Source organism: Lepus europaeus, chromosome 15 (genome assembly GCF_033115175.1).
Source record: "Lepus europaeus isolate LE1 chromosome 15, mLepTim1.pri, whole genome shotgun sequence".
NCBI classification, from domain to species: Eukaryota; Metazoa; Chordata; class Mammalia; order Lagomorpha; family Leporidae; genus Lepus; species Lepus europaeus.
The window spans coordinates 89,141,262-89,158,033 of NC_084841.1; the positions used below are offsets into that span (position 1 = coordinate 89,141,262).

A 16,772-nucleotide genomic window follows, 5' to 3' on the forward strand; every position below is an offset into this window, starting at 1 on the left:
AGAATTCACTAACAAAAAAATAGTATGCCCCGTGTTTGGTAGGTGCTTCTGTGCATTTTGGAATGACTTCAAAGTGTTTTGTGATGGAGATGAGTCTAAAAGTTACATTGAAACTAACCCAAACACTGAGCATTGGACACTCAGTAGTCACAAACTGATGAGTTGTCTCCTCTGGTGAGATTGTCACTGCTTCTACCCACAGGCACGAATGACTCTTCTCAGATAAGGAAAATGAACACCAGATCGTTTAATGTAAGGAGAAGCCCCTTTAAACAACAAAACCACAAATGCAGAGTTTGGGTATAGCCAAGAGTTTGTCAGAATCTACAGCAGCAACCTGCAGCCTCGTAGGAAGTACTGTTAGGTACCCTGCTTCTGGCTCTTTCCACATGCTCTCTCCCTCTCTAAAGCTGTAGAGTGTCCATCTCAGGGGAGGAGGGAGTGCTGAAGATTAGAAGACCACAAAAAAGCCACATCAAGTGTGACCGAGTTACATATACACCATGAGACTGCTCATGAAAACTGGACAGGAAACCTCTTGGTACTATTTGTCCCTTCCTTCCCGGTGCGGGCCATTAGTTTCATCTTCCTTTCAACTTCACCTCTGCAGAGGAGACTGGAGCCTCAGGGAGAAGTCTGGCAGAGGCTGGGTGGTTCTTGTGGGAGCTCTACACCGGCTCTATGTTCTGCACACCATGGACTTCGGAGGGGCCTTGGTTCCAGGCTTACTTTAGCATGGAACACAAATGTACAGGAAGTCAGGTACCCACAGGCTGTATTTTAGGTCTGTAATTACAAATCACTGGGAACAACCCAGAGCATCAGAAAGAATGGGCTCAGCTATCTCAAGTAACCTGTCATCATAAAATGCTACGTTATAATGCCTCGAAATTTACAGAGAATGGCCTGGCCTGTTTAAAGAAATTTAAATTGTTTACAAAAGTTCCAGTGTTGTAAACAAGATTCCTCCTGGACACAAAACACAGCAGCCTACTGCAGAGACTGTGAATTTTTTTTTTTTTTTTAAGAAAATCAGTATTTTAGAAAATAAAAGACTAGCTGTGGCTGACTTGAGAAGGAACTGTTAAGGACACCTGGGGTCGGTTTCCTGCTATGCCTGATGGGCTGAAAGCTACTCTGTGGGCAATGCTGTCCTCCTGCCAAGGGTTCTACTGCACCAGGATCTCCAGCACCTTGTGACTTTCTTCTTGCTGTCCCCAAACAGGAGCCCTTGAAAAACAACAATGGGGGGTCACTGGGCCGGAAAGCAGAAGAGGATGAGAAAAGATGGCTCCTTGTTTGTCTGCATTAAGCTCTTCGTAGCTGTTGTCATTTCCAGACCGTGATACAGCCCAGGTTCATCAACTTCACAGTGCAAACGTGGTGGCCACTTTTGTACATTTACATATCCTTGGAAACCTGCCACCACTTGTCTTTTTATATTAAAACAAAACTACAGCAAAAAACAAAGAGGTATAGTCTGGAACAGCCAAGCTACATAACATTTCTCTCCCCCTTTTTAAGAGCAGTCTTTTCTGCACACATTTCCAACAAGAAGCATTGGTCAATTTTGATTGACATGAACAACTTATGGACCCAAAATGTGGATGACTATTTCTTTTAATTCAATTCTCTATCCTCTGAAATTCCATAACCGTTACCTCATTTAACGGCCAAATTTCATGTTTGTCCTCTAACCAAATTCTTTGGGGAAATAGTAAAAAATACATACGGACCAAGTTCCCATGGAAACATAATATGAACTCTTAGCAGATTGCATATCAGAGAAAACTTAATCATATTATTACTAATAACAACAAAAAAGCTATTTTTACTTTTTCCCTCTGGGTGTTTCCACGGTTGATGGAATTAGCTTAAAAGGAGGTGAGTTTGCATGAGGGACAAAGAGCTGTGAATCCACTTCTCCCAGTTTCCAGCCCAAGCTCGCTGTTACCAAGTCTCCGCAAAGCCAGGGAAATCATATTTTGAGAGTGTTTGAGAAATGGGCTCAGACTTTAAAAGCCGAACAAGCATAAGTCACTGTCGTTTGTCGCTGCACACTCTGCTCTGACCTTCCTTGTCCCACTGCCCAAAAAAGTGACAGCAACATATCTCAGAGTCCACTCACAAGATGAGGATTTCTGTGACTTTCTTTTTGGAAACAAGGGTTCTCAGTAATTTTGGAGCCCTGTTTTAAAAATCTGCTTATAATTAAGTTAATCAATTCTCCTATTTGGAATGGCAAACCTCAGACTTCCTTTGGGTTTGGGCGGTGTTTCGTCAACCTAACAGCTGATTTCCATCATAACCCAGTGCATCTGATCATCTGTGCCATTTGTTTCAGCCTTTCCAAAAAAGGAAATCATTTTAACAAGCACAAATATCCACAAAGACTTATGCTAGGAATACGTACACCGCCATGCTAATGATCTGTTATAGAAATGAAAACACAACTCCGGCTCATTCTGAGAGTGTCCTTCCAGTCACACGGAGACATCTTGGTCTTGGAAAACTACCAGTGTTCCTTCAGCTACATTGCTGAGGAAGCCAACAGAAAGCAGCATTGCTGCTTTTCCCACAAAATTTCCCTTCCAACCTTTGCAGCTGTTTGCCGCACAGATGTTTTACATCACTGTACTTATGGCATTTTATGTCCTATCAACTATCTCCTCTATGCCGCTGTTGGGAGACATGAGGCAGATTTTCCTAATAAAATAAAACCCCTTTTAGCAGCATGACAGTGGATTTAGCTCATACCCATACTGTCTACATTATGGAGCAGTGACTAATTTAAATTGGTTCTTCTATATCAAATTCGATATACAAAAATAAGTATCAACATGGGAAGAAGTTGCAGCTAGAGCAGCTATCTCAGAGGTTGATTCTGGGTTCACGCTTGTGGGAAGTGAACTTGAATTTGACCTTTTCCAAGTTTTATGAGTGATTGAATGCTAACAGATTCAAATTCAACAGGCAGGAAACGCCTTTGAAATATCAATGAGGGAAGGATTCGTTTTGGCACAAAAGGTCAGTTTGTGATCTAGGACACAAAAAAGATAATGGACTGACGATAGCTTGGGAAGTCAGGCCAATTGCAAAGGGAACAAATACACAAGCTAGCATGGGAAGTGGTGGCAAGTACGTTAGCCTTCCCCGCACCACTACGTCTAGTTGCAAATTTCATCAAACAGAGGTACACAACAAACAGTGACTGTTCATCACAGGATCACATAGATGAGATTGGAATTTCATAAACAAGGGAACTGTTTCAGTCGGAGAAGGTGTGGAGGGAGAACTAAACAGCTGTGTTCGACAACTGAAATGGCTGTCATTTAGATGTGGAAAAGTGGGGTCCAAAGTCTAGCGCGGTGGCCCTCACCAGGAAATCCAGCTGCCAGTGCTAGTCCTAGTTCCCTCCCCTGGCGAGCATTCAGCGAGATTGTCTTGATTCTGGAATGGTTTTAATTCACTTCAATCTGGGGACACGGGGTGACCTTTCAAAGTGCTGAATAACTCTAACATTCACAGAACTTGCTTAATGAGGAAAAGAAAAATAAAAAGTACACAATGTAGTTGAATCATCAAGGGAAAATACACCAGCAAAGGTTACTTCACAGATCTTAGCTGGTCTGTTCTTCAAGCCCATTTGACGAGAACAGATTCCAGTTGTCTTTATTACCAGGCATCGGTTCTCGTCAGTGACTTTATAAGGAAAGGGAATTCTAACAAAGTCAGTTTTGGCATTGTCCATTCACCAAGTGGCTTTAAAAATCACTTTCTATATTTGGTAAACAAGAAAAATATGGCTATCTTCTCAAATTCCTCTACTTTACCACCCAGCTGTACACCTCTGAAACCCCTTTGGGAATGAGCTTAGACCACAACTCTTAAAAAGGACACCCTCCAGAAGTTAGTCACCACTCGGCTATGTGAGAAAAGCAGACACCAGTCAATTCATTTTGAGAACATTTTTCAAATCCTTTAAAAATATGTATTAAGGGAACCCTAGTAAAATCAACGAGAAACTCAGGGAATCTCTTGGCATTGTGTGTGACATGGGGAATCCTTAATTGTTGGCTAAACTTTCTTCTTCTCTAAGACTGATTTGATTGAAAGGCAGAGAGACAGAGAGAGGGAGAGACAGATAGAACGAAACCTTCCATCTGCTGGTTTGCTTCCCAAGTGGCTGCAACAGCAAGATCTGGGCCAGGCTGAAGTCATCAGCCAGGAACTCCATCCTGCTCTCCCACACGGGTGCCAAGGGCCCCAGTACTCGGGCCATCTTCTGCTGCCTTCTCGGGGTCATTGGCGGGGAAGTGGATCACAGATGGAGCAGCTGGGACTCAAACCAGCACTCTGATAAGGGACGCAAACTGGCAGCTTAATCCAGTATGTCACAGATGCAGGCCCCTGGCTAAACCTTCTCAACATTTTATTTGCTGAGTGAATTCTCAGTATGATAAGAGTCTTTGGTAGGAAATAAATAAATAGCAGAAATCTAGACTCAAGCTTAAGTGGGGAAATATTAATCCATTGTATTTCCAAGTTATACATATTTAAATGAATTAAAGACAAGCAGGTAGGCCTAAATCTTCAAGCTTTTTTGCATTTTACATCAAAATAGTAGGTAATTATTTAAATCTAAGTACCTTATTTCATATATTTGTGCCAGTGTACTTAAATAAATAATTTATAAACACATCAGGATGAAATTCTTAACTATAACTCTCGTTGAGGCTAAAGACTGAGTTATTTTTAACCCTTGGAGAGAAAAATTTTACCCTTGCAGAGACAAAAAAAAAAAATTGTTTACATTTTCTGGTGCCAGTTATTGAAAAACAAAATTTAACCACTAAGGTAGTTAGGTTAGATACCGTGTTCCTTCCCTAATTTAACCTCTCAACCCCACCCCACCCCCGTGTCAATCTGGTCTCATCTGTCACTCCATATATAAAACTGAGCTTTAAGCTGGTATTTGAAAATCACTATTGTGCGAATCGGGCTTAAAGGAAGTCTACCTGCCTACTTTGAGGGCAAGGTTTTTGCTATTGCCGTTGATTATTTTCCTGAAAATGACTAAGGAAGACATTCTCTGTTGTTTCAGGGCTTGAGAACCAAAGTTAATATTCCTATGACCACTTGCGGCTCAGCCAGCTTGAATCAAGCTGATGGACAACACGTGGTTTGACACCCGGAGTTGAGGGTCAGCTGAGGTACGTGAGCTGGAAGACACAAGTGCACAGGATCAAACCTTTCCGTTCCACTCACCTCAGTTCTAATGCTGACCACTTACACGTCACAGCTCTGTGTCTTTTGCTGATGATAAACATCTGTGTATTTCACTTTACATAATAAACGAGGGTGCTTTCTACTTATTTTAACTGTCTATTACCATAACACGATACACTGGAAACTTAGTAAAAAGGTTTACTACTTTTCAAAATAACATGACTCAGACTTGAACACACAGAAGGTCCCCCAAAATTCTGGGAGATAACTGGTTAGCCAGCACAATGTAGACCCTACTGTACATCTTACAAAGAGGCTCTAAATGAATTGCTTGTTTAATTAAGCATTTTATGATACTATCTCATCATATGCCTAATGTTACTAAGATAAAGACACTTGAAAATAAAATAGTTATATCATAAACATTGGGAAATATTGTGTAAAACTAGCTCGTTTATTTTATATGCTACCACTGCACTTCATCAATTATCAATACTGAGCTACTTAGCAGGAGGTACCTATTTTCGTTACTTGAAATACAGCGAGATAGGTGGGTATTTTTATTGATAGCACTGTTCAGTTTTTGGATGAAAAGAACACTGTGATTATCAATGTCAGCTCGAAGTACTCACCTGCAATTACTGAACTTTTAAATTCTCTCCCAAAAACAAAATAAACAGAATTCAGGGGTTTAACTCAGCCACAGTCAGCTTCGGCTTTACAGTCCCCAAAATCAATTGCATTCAAGGACAGCATTCAAAGAACTACTCAGAAATATGTTCTATGATTCTGGGTGCAACCGGGCACAGTTAAGACCTTCGCCTGATACTCTGTCATGCTCTCTAAAAATCCATTCATCAAATTTCCTGTAGTTCTAACCATTTCCCTGCTGTTCAGAGTACCGGCTTTCGCAAGCCACTGGACTGTCTCCATCCCATGCGCACGCTGCAAGACACAGAATCCATTCCAATGGCTAAACATCAGAGCATGCCTTTCAAGCATTTGGTTTCTTAATCTATAATTTCAAAAAAGAAATTAAACACTTACGTTTAAAGCAGTAGGCATCAAATCTGCTATCAGGGGGAGGGAAGCCTGTCTGGTTCTCAAAACGATACAGGGTTCTCACCCCAAGTAGACCACCTCCACACTGCGCCCTGGCCACAGTCACAGGGTGGCGCACGCTGGCATCCAGGAGCCACCCATAATCGCACTGGTCAAAGCCGTTCCTCCAGGCCGCCTGCAGCTCCCCGACCGTCGCCAGCCTGGCGTCCTGGTGCTTGCACTCTGCGTCTGCCTCCTCATAGGTGAATTTTTGGGGAGCAGTGATGTGAAACACGTCACCTGGAATGAGAAAAAGGAGAAGAACACCGTGAGTGCGCCGAGGCATGCTTTCTCATGTGGATAAATGTGGGAGTAGAAGAACGGCAGGTGGCACGCCCTCTGTGGCAAGGTAATGGCTGGTACTCACAAGTAAGAAACAGGATAGTTATTTAATCTTGTGAGAGTTATTATCAACAGATAATTGCACATCAGAAAAGGTCCATATGTCCATTTGCACATCTATATATATGCACACATACATATACATATATATGTGTGAGGGTAATTCAAAAAGCTCATGGAAATGGATTTAAAAGATAAGGTTCTTTTGGTGCAAAAACGATTTTGAAATCCAAGCACGTGGTGGGGCGGTAGTCTTTGACTTCATGGAACATGTACAGCGTGAAAAAAAATTCATGAATTTCGAAATTTCAGGTGCTACCTCCCTAGCTACCTGCATTCCCATAGACTATAGAAGGTATCGTTTCATAATAAAGTTACAGGAAATTCCTTAAAGTACTCTTTCCAAGTGACTGCCTGGATTTCTATCCAGGAAGTGGATTTTCTCTTTAATAAAAGACCCTGTGATGTTCTTGGTACCACCACAAGCTGGTAAGGAAGAACTGTATGCACCTGCCACCAAGCTCATCTCATTTTATCCCAACTACAAATGGGAATTCCCCGACTTCCCTTCTCACAGAGTAACACCATCAAGGCGGGTGAACTCCCAGCAAGTCAGCAAATGAAACCAGGGAACTTTCCAGAACTTGGAGATGAGAAGGTTCAGCTCTCTGGAATGCCACGCCCTGCCCCCCGGCCTGGTCTCACGCTACCATGACGGTCACGCAGGCTGACCAGGAGCAGGAGACCAAGGGGATACGTGGCAGAATCAGCTCCCACACACGCAGCCATGGGCCCGAGTGCCTCTGGAGGAAGTCTCCTTTTCCACTCGCTCTGCCCGGAGGACAGAATAGTTCAGAATCTGTCCAGAGGAGGCTTTTTTGTTGTTGTTTTAATCTTCACAAAGACACCATGAGTAGTAGCAAGGGTTCTGCCTAGGATCAACGGAATTTTATACTTGCTAATTGATTAACAAAGAAAGGCTCAACAATGAGCAGAGGGAGCAGCCATGATCACTGAACGTGTCACGAGAAAATATTGTGGAAATTCCAGAGTTTGTTAACTTGCGATTTCACTTAGGTGACTAACAACAGTTTGCTGGACTAAATTCAATGCAAATCCAATAATGTTTCTCACAGATGAGCATAGTGGCTGAAAGGCAGTGGCAGAATCAAATACCTAAGACAGACAGAGCTAGCAGAAGGAGAAAAAAAAAAAAAGAGAGGAAGCTATTTCAAAAAGTTTGTGGAAAATGGAAATAAAAGATTACTGTGGTGCAAAAAAAAAATTTGAAGCCCAAGGTTTCTTCATCACAAGCACTTTGCATGAGCTTCTGGAAGATTCTCCCACACCTGAGAACAATCTCTCCCTCCCAGCGACACAGCATGCCTTCAGTAACCTTTGAGAAGCAAATGGAATTTCAAATTCCTACTAAGAAAGGAGTTTTCCTTCTCACCCACAGTTCTCGGGCATTGCTACCACAGCACCACCTTACTTTCGGGCTCTGGGAGATACTTCTACTTTGAGGCAAAACCATTGATCCTTGGATGTAACCACTGATGAACCAACCCAAGCAGGGCAAAGAAAAGCAATCAATTAACACTCCCCTACTCCAAAGAGCTCTTGGTGGGTGGGATGGATCACATGAGGTTCTCCAAAGACCTCAGGGGTACATGGATGAGGACAACGGCAGCAGGACAGGCGACTTCCCAGGGCTAAGCAGCCAACATGTGCAGGGAGTCAAAGGAAAGGTGTGAGGAGGTGCCGGCAGGTTAAAGGGAGACTTCCTTTAGGATCATGAAATCAATACAGAACACTTACAGAACTTTTTACATAGAAACTCTAGTTACCAGACTTCGTAGCAGACTAGCAATGATCAACCTTCCTTGTTGGGAGGACACAATTTCTATTTATCTATTTGTTACCTACAGAATAATGACTTTGATACTTCCATTGCATTCCACCATCCCAAGGCCATCTATTTTCCTATTTTCATTTATATGTGAGAACTTTTCAAAGGTTGCAAAAAAATCTTGAAAGCATATTGCTAGAAACATCACCGTTTGGGATTTATGCAACTCATATGGGGGAAAAAAAAGAAAAATTTAATAGGAATCAACTGAGCTTAGTTAAGGTGAGCATGGGAGGTGGCACTGTAGCCAGGGGTTCAGCCACCACTTGCGACACCTGCGTCGCTTCTAGGAGTGCTGCTTCCAGTGTTAGCTACTCTGCCCCCAGCTTCCAGCTAGTGTACCTGTGAGGCAGACCATCATGGCCACCCACGCGGCAGACCCCAGTGCATCCCTGGCTCCTGCTTTCAGCCTGGCCCACCCTCAGCTGTTAAGCCATTTGGGAGTGAGCCAGTGGGTGGAAAATTCCCTCTCTCTTTCAATTTCTCTCTCTCCCTTTCTCTTTCAAATAAATTCATAAGTAAATCTTTTTAAAAAATATTTAAAACAGAAATTTAAGCCGAATATGGATCTTGTTTGTTAAAAAAAAAACACACTTTGCAAAAAGCAAACCATTACACATCAGATAAAAGCAGCAGGTGTTCTCCTCAATAATCCGTTGCAGAAGCAAGTCTTTCAACCCCAAATCCCACAAAAAACTGCAGATTTCGGGCTAAAAACAGCACTTGCACACTGAGAAAAGCAATCAAGATGCTAACATTTTCAGTTTCTTCAGCTTCACTCTCAATTTCAGAATCCAAAGTCTGGAATTATTTACAAATTACATAATATACTTTAAAACATTGTAAAAAAGTGGCATTTAAGGGAAAGTTTATTTTTGGTGCAAAAAAAAATGAAATTGTAGCTTTTTCACGATACACATTTTTCACAAATGTTTTGAAGGCTCCCTGTGTGTTCTACACTACAGCAGAGCAAATCAGATTGGACACACAATAAGTGTGGGTCAGTTACAGGAATGCAAATCTAGGTTTGGTGCTGGAATCCGCAGGCGCTGCTGTGGGAGCGAGCAGGAGCGAGCAGCTGGAGGGCGAGCCCCCCACCCCACCCCCTGCCGACCCCGTAAGTGAAAGGCCACATAAAGATGCATGAACAGATAAAATCTCCCCTCCAAGGCAAAAGCCGATCAGGAGCCACAGGAACAGAAGAGAAAGCCACTGGTCGAGCACACAGGTGCCAGCAGCACAGCGCAGCTGTCTCCTCTCAATGTGACTTAGCTGGCCCAGCCTACCTCAAAGGCACCTTCCTACCTTGCTGGGAATAATAAACGTTCTTCCCTGGTTTCATCACAGTGCCACCTTCAGAGTCAAGGGGACACACAGCCTTGGCTGAGGGCAAATGCCCATTTTTTTAGCATACGGCAAAGCTGAGTTCTTTCTCTACCGCTGCATATGTGTATCTGAACAATTTAATGTATTTTTCATTTATTGCAAGCATTATGCGGGTACCCTCCTGGAAACCATGCTTTCTTGGAGTTTGTAAAGCTGGAGGAACAGCGTCATCAATGCAGCTGCGTCGACAGCACACTCACGATCAAGTTTATAGCACCGACGTGGAACATGCCTGTGGCTACCTGCGAGAGAACAGTTCCTTTTTTCTACTTAGAGTAAATAAAACATGAATAAATATGCAGAATAGCTTCCATAGACATGAAATGAAGCTTAGGATAAAGAGTCAAGTTCCTTCAGCTATTTAAGACTCCACAGACATCTATATGTGTACATTCATGTGAGTATATGCACAAAATATACCAGGATGTCACACACAAAATAATCCACACATTGACACAGAAAATATATGTGTAGTGTCTCAAGGCACGTTTTTCCAAAATTTCGAGTTACATGCTGTTGTGGCCTTGAATTATTCCTGTTTTTTTTTTTCCCCCAACTTTCCAGGGATGTTCTAGAAGAAACTGGAAGATACTGTTGGGGAGACTCTACTATCTGGTGACATTCCCAAAACCAAATTCACTGTAATCATGGAAATTAATACCATGAGAAATCTTAAGGGGGGAGGTATTGTAATTTTGACCACAGAAAAGCTACTTCTTGGCAGATTCAAAAGTGACACAGACTGAAACAGCAAATGAGGAAAACACATCAAAATACTAAAAATGACCCCCAGTGGTCAAAAGCCAGGTTTGCTACACAGGAGTCACTCAGCGAAACTCTTACAGTGCCTGACACTCGAGCAAAGCCAGGACTGGCTCTTGCTCTCCCACCAACAATTCCCGCACAACTTGGGGAACCGTCCGGGGCTCCTGTCTGTGGGGTCGAAGCCGAGACGCCACCACGGTTTTCCCGCTGACTCGTGGCTGGGTGCTGTGATCAGTGTTTGTGTGTCCTGCGTTCGTTTGTGCTCAGAACCCTACCCTCCTGAACTGTTTGGTCTGAAAAAATCAGCTCTTGTAAACTAATCAGGATTCCCCTTGCCCGTGACGGGAGCAGATCTCCCTGGTGGGTTGGTTTGTTTTCACTAGGAAAGCTCTAGATTTGTAAATACTCCGCATTTCCCCACTATCGGGATCAAAGTGGTCCGCAAGTAATACACGACGCAGCCGTAGATGTGCGAAGTGGGCTGGGAGCGGTCAGATGGAAGGAGCTTCTGAACACCCACACGGTAAAACCACTTACAGAACACGCCAAGCATGTAACAGGCACTCAACATGATTATCAGCTTTGAAGCGCTGGGCTATTACACTTTTTCAAAGAAGAGTTCTCTCTCTCTCTCTGGCTCTCTGGCTCTCCCCCCCCCCTTCTGTCTCTCCCTCTCCTTCCACCTCCTCTTCTCTCCTCCTGCTCTGTCTCTCTCTCTTTCTCTCCCCCACCCCCTTCCTCTCCGTTTTGTGCCTAACTACACACACCAGGCCAACACAGCAGACTCATGCTGATCATCAGCTAGCAATACATGTTCATTAACAGCTAACAAACACCGCTGCGTAGCCCCCATGAACCAGTATTTGTAGGTAATTCAAAAGCACGGCAATCGCTCTAACTCCGGTGCTTTAACTCCACAAAGACTAACCATCCCCGACTACTGACAAAACTCTCTCGGGATGCCAAGACAACCTCACCTTGGAAGCCAGGCTCAGCAGTCAGCTGGCAGCATTTCTACGCTGTGGGAATTGAGACTAGAAAGCGAGGCTGGCTCCTTCCTGATCCCTCACTTGTCTCAGCCTGAAGCAGAAGCACCACGTGGCTGGAAGATGTGGGGCTTTGACAGCTTGCGCCCCCCACCGATGGTACAGCGGGATCATGAGTGTGCCGTGAGAGTGAGATACACATGGGTTCGGAGAGGAATCTGCATTCCGGTGAGCCTATTGCCACACACGGTCTTGGGGAGCCAATCTGAAGAGTTTAAAGACACGGGAGCCCCTCTGAAATGTAACATTATTCACAGAGCAGATGTGAATCCGAGTGAGAGGGCTCCTAAAGCATGGCTGGGTTTCTGAGTCTTCAAAAGACACAAGAGATTAAACGTGTGACTGGGTTGGACAGGCACAGCGTGGCCCCAGGTCAGCGCAGGAGACTCCGCCTCCTTTCGAGTGGCTGGCTTGGCACAGCTGGGAAGTCAACGGATGCTGTATTTCAAAGACGCTCTTTGGATTCAGAGCTCCAGGAGTCCTTGGCATCAAGACCTGAGAGCAGAGACTGTCAAATGCTTCCAGGGGTTTATGCCAAGACATTTATACAAGGTAAGATTATAACCCAACAGAGGCTATGTACAGAACATCTTATGAAATCATTAATAGCTACTAGAACTAGGAGACAAATCCAGCAAGGTCAATATACAAAAAATCAACTGCAAAATTCTTTACATTTGCATATTAAGAAAATTCCATTTATGTTTGCATGAAGAAAAATATGTTGGACAAAATTTAGTGAAAAAAATCACAAAACTTAGACTCTGAGAACAACAAAACATTGGTGAATGAAAGTAAAAAAAAAAAAAAAACATAAAAAGAGAAAAATATGGGCTGGCGCCATGGCTTAACAGGTTAATCCTCCACCTTGCGGCACCGGCACACCGGGTTCTTGTCCCGGTCGGGGCGCCGGATTCTATCCCGGTTGCCCCTCTTCCTGGCCAGCTCTCTGCTATGGCCCGGGAAGGCAGTGGAGGATGGCCTCCCATGGGCCCTGCACCCGCATGGGAGACCAGGAGAAGCACCTGGCTCCTGGCTTCGGATCAGCACGATGCGCCGGCCGCAGCGGCCATTGGAGGGTGAACCAACGGCAAAAAGGAAGACCTTTCTCTCTGTCTCTCTCTCTCTCACTATCCACTCTGCCTGTCAAAAAAAAAAAAAAGAGAGAGAGAGAGAGAGAGAGAGAAATATCCCCTGCTCCTGAATCAGAACACTTAGTGTTATTGGAAGGTGGTGATCAGAACATTAGGTATTACTGGGAAGGTGGTGATCAGAACACTTGGTATTATTGGGAAGGTGGTGATCAGAACACTTGGTGTTATTGGGAAGGTGGTACACCCCAGCTGATGAACGGAGTCAGTGCAGTGCTCATCGGAAGCCTGGCTGGCTCCCAGGTAGAAACTGACAAGGTGACCCTAACTTCAATAAGCACTCGAAGGACTTGGAGTAGCTAAAATGATTTTTGAAAACCAGGGCACATTTGGAGGTCTGACATTCTGCAATTTCAAAATGTAGTACGAAGTAATAGAGGACACATATATACATTGATGGAATAGAATTCAGAGCCCAGAAATCAACCCTTCTATGGTCAATTGATTTTAAACAGGGTGCCAAGCCCATGAAATGGAAGAAGAATTCTCTTTTCAACAAATGGTTCAGAGATAAATGAATAACCACATGGAAAACAATGAACTTGGACCCTGCCTCACACCATATACAAAAGTAACTCAAAATACATCAAAATCAAATAATTGAAGCTTATAAAGCTCTGGGAGGAAAACACAGAGGTAAATCTTCACGGCCAGGGACTTGGCTGTGTTCCCTTATCTAACACCTCAACAGCAGAGACACAAGCAAATAAACTGGACTCTGCCAAAACAGAGGCTGTCAAGAAAGTCAGGAGACGACTCATGGAATGGGAGCTGAGGTTGCAATTCACATACCTGAGAAAGCACTGGAATCTGGAATATACGAAGACCTCTCACAATTCAATAACAAAAAGACAGATAACCCAACTTAAAATGTGCCTCGGTTCTGAATAGAAATCTTTCCAAAAAGATACATAAATGACCAACAAGCTCATTAAAAGATTCTGAGCAGGCCGGCGCCGTGGCTCACTTGGCTAATCCTCCGCCTGTGGCGCCAGCACACCGGGTTCTAGGTTGGGGTGCCGGTCCTGTCCCGGTTGCTCCTCTTCCAGTCCAGCTCTCTGTTGTGGCCCGGGAAGGCAGTGGAGGATGGCCCAAGTGCTTGGGCCCTGCACCCGCATGGGAGACCAGGGAAGCACCTGGCTCCTGGCTTCGGATCGGCACAGCGCACTGGCCTTAGCGGCCATTTGGGGGGTGAACCATCAGAAGGAAGACCTTTCTCTCTGTCTCTCTCTCTCACTGTCTAACTCTGCCTGTCAAAAAAAAAAATATTCTGAGCACCATCAGCCATCAGAGACATCCACATGAGATAAAACCATAATGGCATTATACTTCACACCCATTAGAAAGGCTGCACAAAAGGTCTGAGAGTACCAGGTGTTGGCAAGAACACGGGGGAACCTGGACCCTTAATGCACCGCTGGTGAGTGTGTAACATGGTACAGCCGCACTGAAAACAGCCTGGCAGATCCCCCCAAGTGAAGCAACCGTCTGCATTTTCCCTAGAAGTTGCAATCATTGTAAAGCAATCACCACTCCAGCACGGACTATAAGCTTTCTGTGTGAGGAATCAGAGAGCTGGGGAGCTTAGATCTGCATCTCTCTGACTTGCAAGGCTGCCTGGAGCTCCGCCGGGGAATCTTCAGTGGCCCTGTGAGCTGCTACAGTGAACAGGAGAAAAGGCGAGGCCAGTCACCCAGCCTCTCAGTGCCCCATCCTCATGGGTTTTGTTTTTAAAGTGCCTGGCCAGGTGTTCCTGAGGATCACGTTAAATAACGAAGTCATGCCATCAGTGGTTCCTCCCTCACTCCACCCATGGAACCACCTCCTGTTCCGTCTGCTGAAGTCACCATGCTGAATGACATCCGGGTCCTGCAGGGGTGCTGCCAGCAGCCACAACTGATCTCCTTCCTCAGTGGCTCTCAGGTGCACCATCCCACACTCAAAGAGAAGGCATTCCAAGGGCCAGCGTGGGGCTCAGCAGGACAGGCCACCACCCACAATGACACCAGCATCCCACCTTGGTGTGCCAGTTCACATCCCAGCTGCTCCACTTCCAATCCAGTCCCTGCCAATGCACCTGGGAAGGCAGAAGATGGGCCCCTGCCACCCACATGGGAGACCTGGATGGAGTCCCTGACTCCTGGTTTCCACCTGGCCCAATCCAGGTTGTTGCAGTCATCTGGGGAGTGAACCAGCAGACGGAAGATCTCTGTGTGCGACTCTGTCTCTCTCTCATCACTCTGCCTCTAGAATAAACAAATCTTTTAAAAGAGAGAGTAAGTAATTGCAGTTGCAAATCCCTAGCAATGTGTGTTCATTTTCAAAGCCTCCACTGTAGTCACCCCTGTGATCTCTGATTCCATGAGTTCTAGGGGACAAATAAAATGTCTTGAGCACCTCTGGCATCAACCTCAGCTAATATGGACGGAAGCTCTGAAATCCGGAGTCAGTATCTTTTAACAATATTTGTCCATTTGAAAGTCAGAGTCACAGAGACAGAGAGAGATACAGAGTTCTCTCTTCCATCCACTGGTTTATGCTCTAGATTCCACAATGGCCAGACCTGGGCCAGGCCAAAGCCAGGAGCCAGAATCTTCTCCCAGGTCTCCCACATGGGTGGCAGGGGCCTCACTTGGGCCATCCCCCACTGCTTTTCCGAGGCCATTAGCAGGGAGCTAGACGGGAGCAGAGCGCTGGGACATGAGTCTGTGCCCATGTGGGATGCTGGCCGGCAGTAGCTTTACCTGCTCCATCACAGACTCAATGGTTTAACCATCTGCTAAATGTCAGTACTCAAGAATCTCTTCTGGCTAGCAGGGGGCTTTTTGCTTTCTTCTTCTCTTAGAGAGAGAGAGAGAGAGACCCCAATCGCCAGTTCATTCCCTAAATGCTCACAATAGCACACGGCTGGGGCTGAAGCCAGGCACCAGGAAGCCAATCCAGGTTTCCCACGTGGGCGGCAGGAGCTCAGGCACAATGATGTAGGATGCACGCCTCGGAACTGACATGGCGTTTACTGCTAGGGTTTTTCTTTTCATTACCAGGAAGTTGGGTTGGAAGCGGAAGAGCCAGGATTCAAACCAGGCAGGCGCTCAGACGTGAAACACAGGTGTCCCAAGCTGCTCCAAATGCCCGCTCTGCACATGGAACTTTTTAACCAAGTAAGCCCAATAAAGACACAAATCACTAATTGTTAAATAACCCCCATCCATGAAGTATTCTGAAGATTACATGTTGTACACGCCATTAACATTAAAAGGCAACCTGAGAATCCATAGAGAAGCAATCACACGATGTCAAGATCTGATATCTGACTTGGGTCCAAAGTGTCTGAAAAGCTGTAATTGAGCTCTGCTGTAAGATCTATTTAATGAAATTCAGGCCTCTATTAAATTGTCAGTTTTTCCTATCTAGAGGAGATCATAAGATAGCAAAAAGGGAAAGTTATTTTTTGGCTCTGGGCCTGGCACAGGATGACAGGGAGGCAATGGACAGGTCACAGAGGTGACCGAGCGCTCCTGGATCCCGACACCAGGGGGCACTGCAGACCCACACCTGTGACTGTGAGCAGGTGCAAGGGAACCAATCCAGTGGGGGAGGGGATCTGTTTCTAAGAGAGAGCAATAGAAGAGAGTGGGAGAGCACCAGCCTGTGACACAGTGGTTAAGGTGCCACTTGGGATGCCTGCATCCCACATCCGAGAGCCGCCACTCCTGACTCCAGCTTCCTACTAATACATACCCTGGGAGGAAGCAGCGATGGCTCAAAACTTGGATCCCTACCTCTCCTTGGGAGTCCTAGGTGGAGTTTCAGGCTCCTGACTTTAGCCTGCCCCTGCCCCTG

The 16,772-nt window shown here is 45.1% G+C and overlaps 1 protein-coding gene across 3 annotated transcripts in view; it reads right to left on the reverse strand.

The window, feature by feature from the left end:
• The window catches only part of VCAN (versican), a 103,408-nt gene that overhangs the window by 60,568 nt on the left and 26,068 nt on the right, over positions 1–16,772 (reverse strand). For all 3 annotated transcript variants that reach the window (XM_062212446.1, XM_062212447.1, XM_062212448.1), the window contains exon 6: positions 6,277–6,570. In XM_062212446.1, the coding sequence (XP_062068430.1) occupies positions 6,277–6,570 (294 nt within the window). The remainder of the gene's footprint in view (positions 1–6,276; positions 6,571–16,772) is intronic.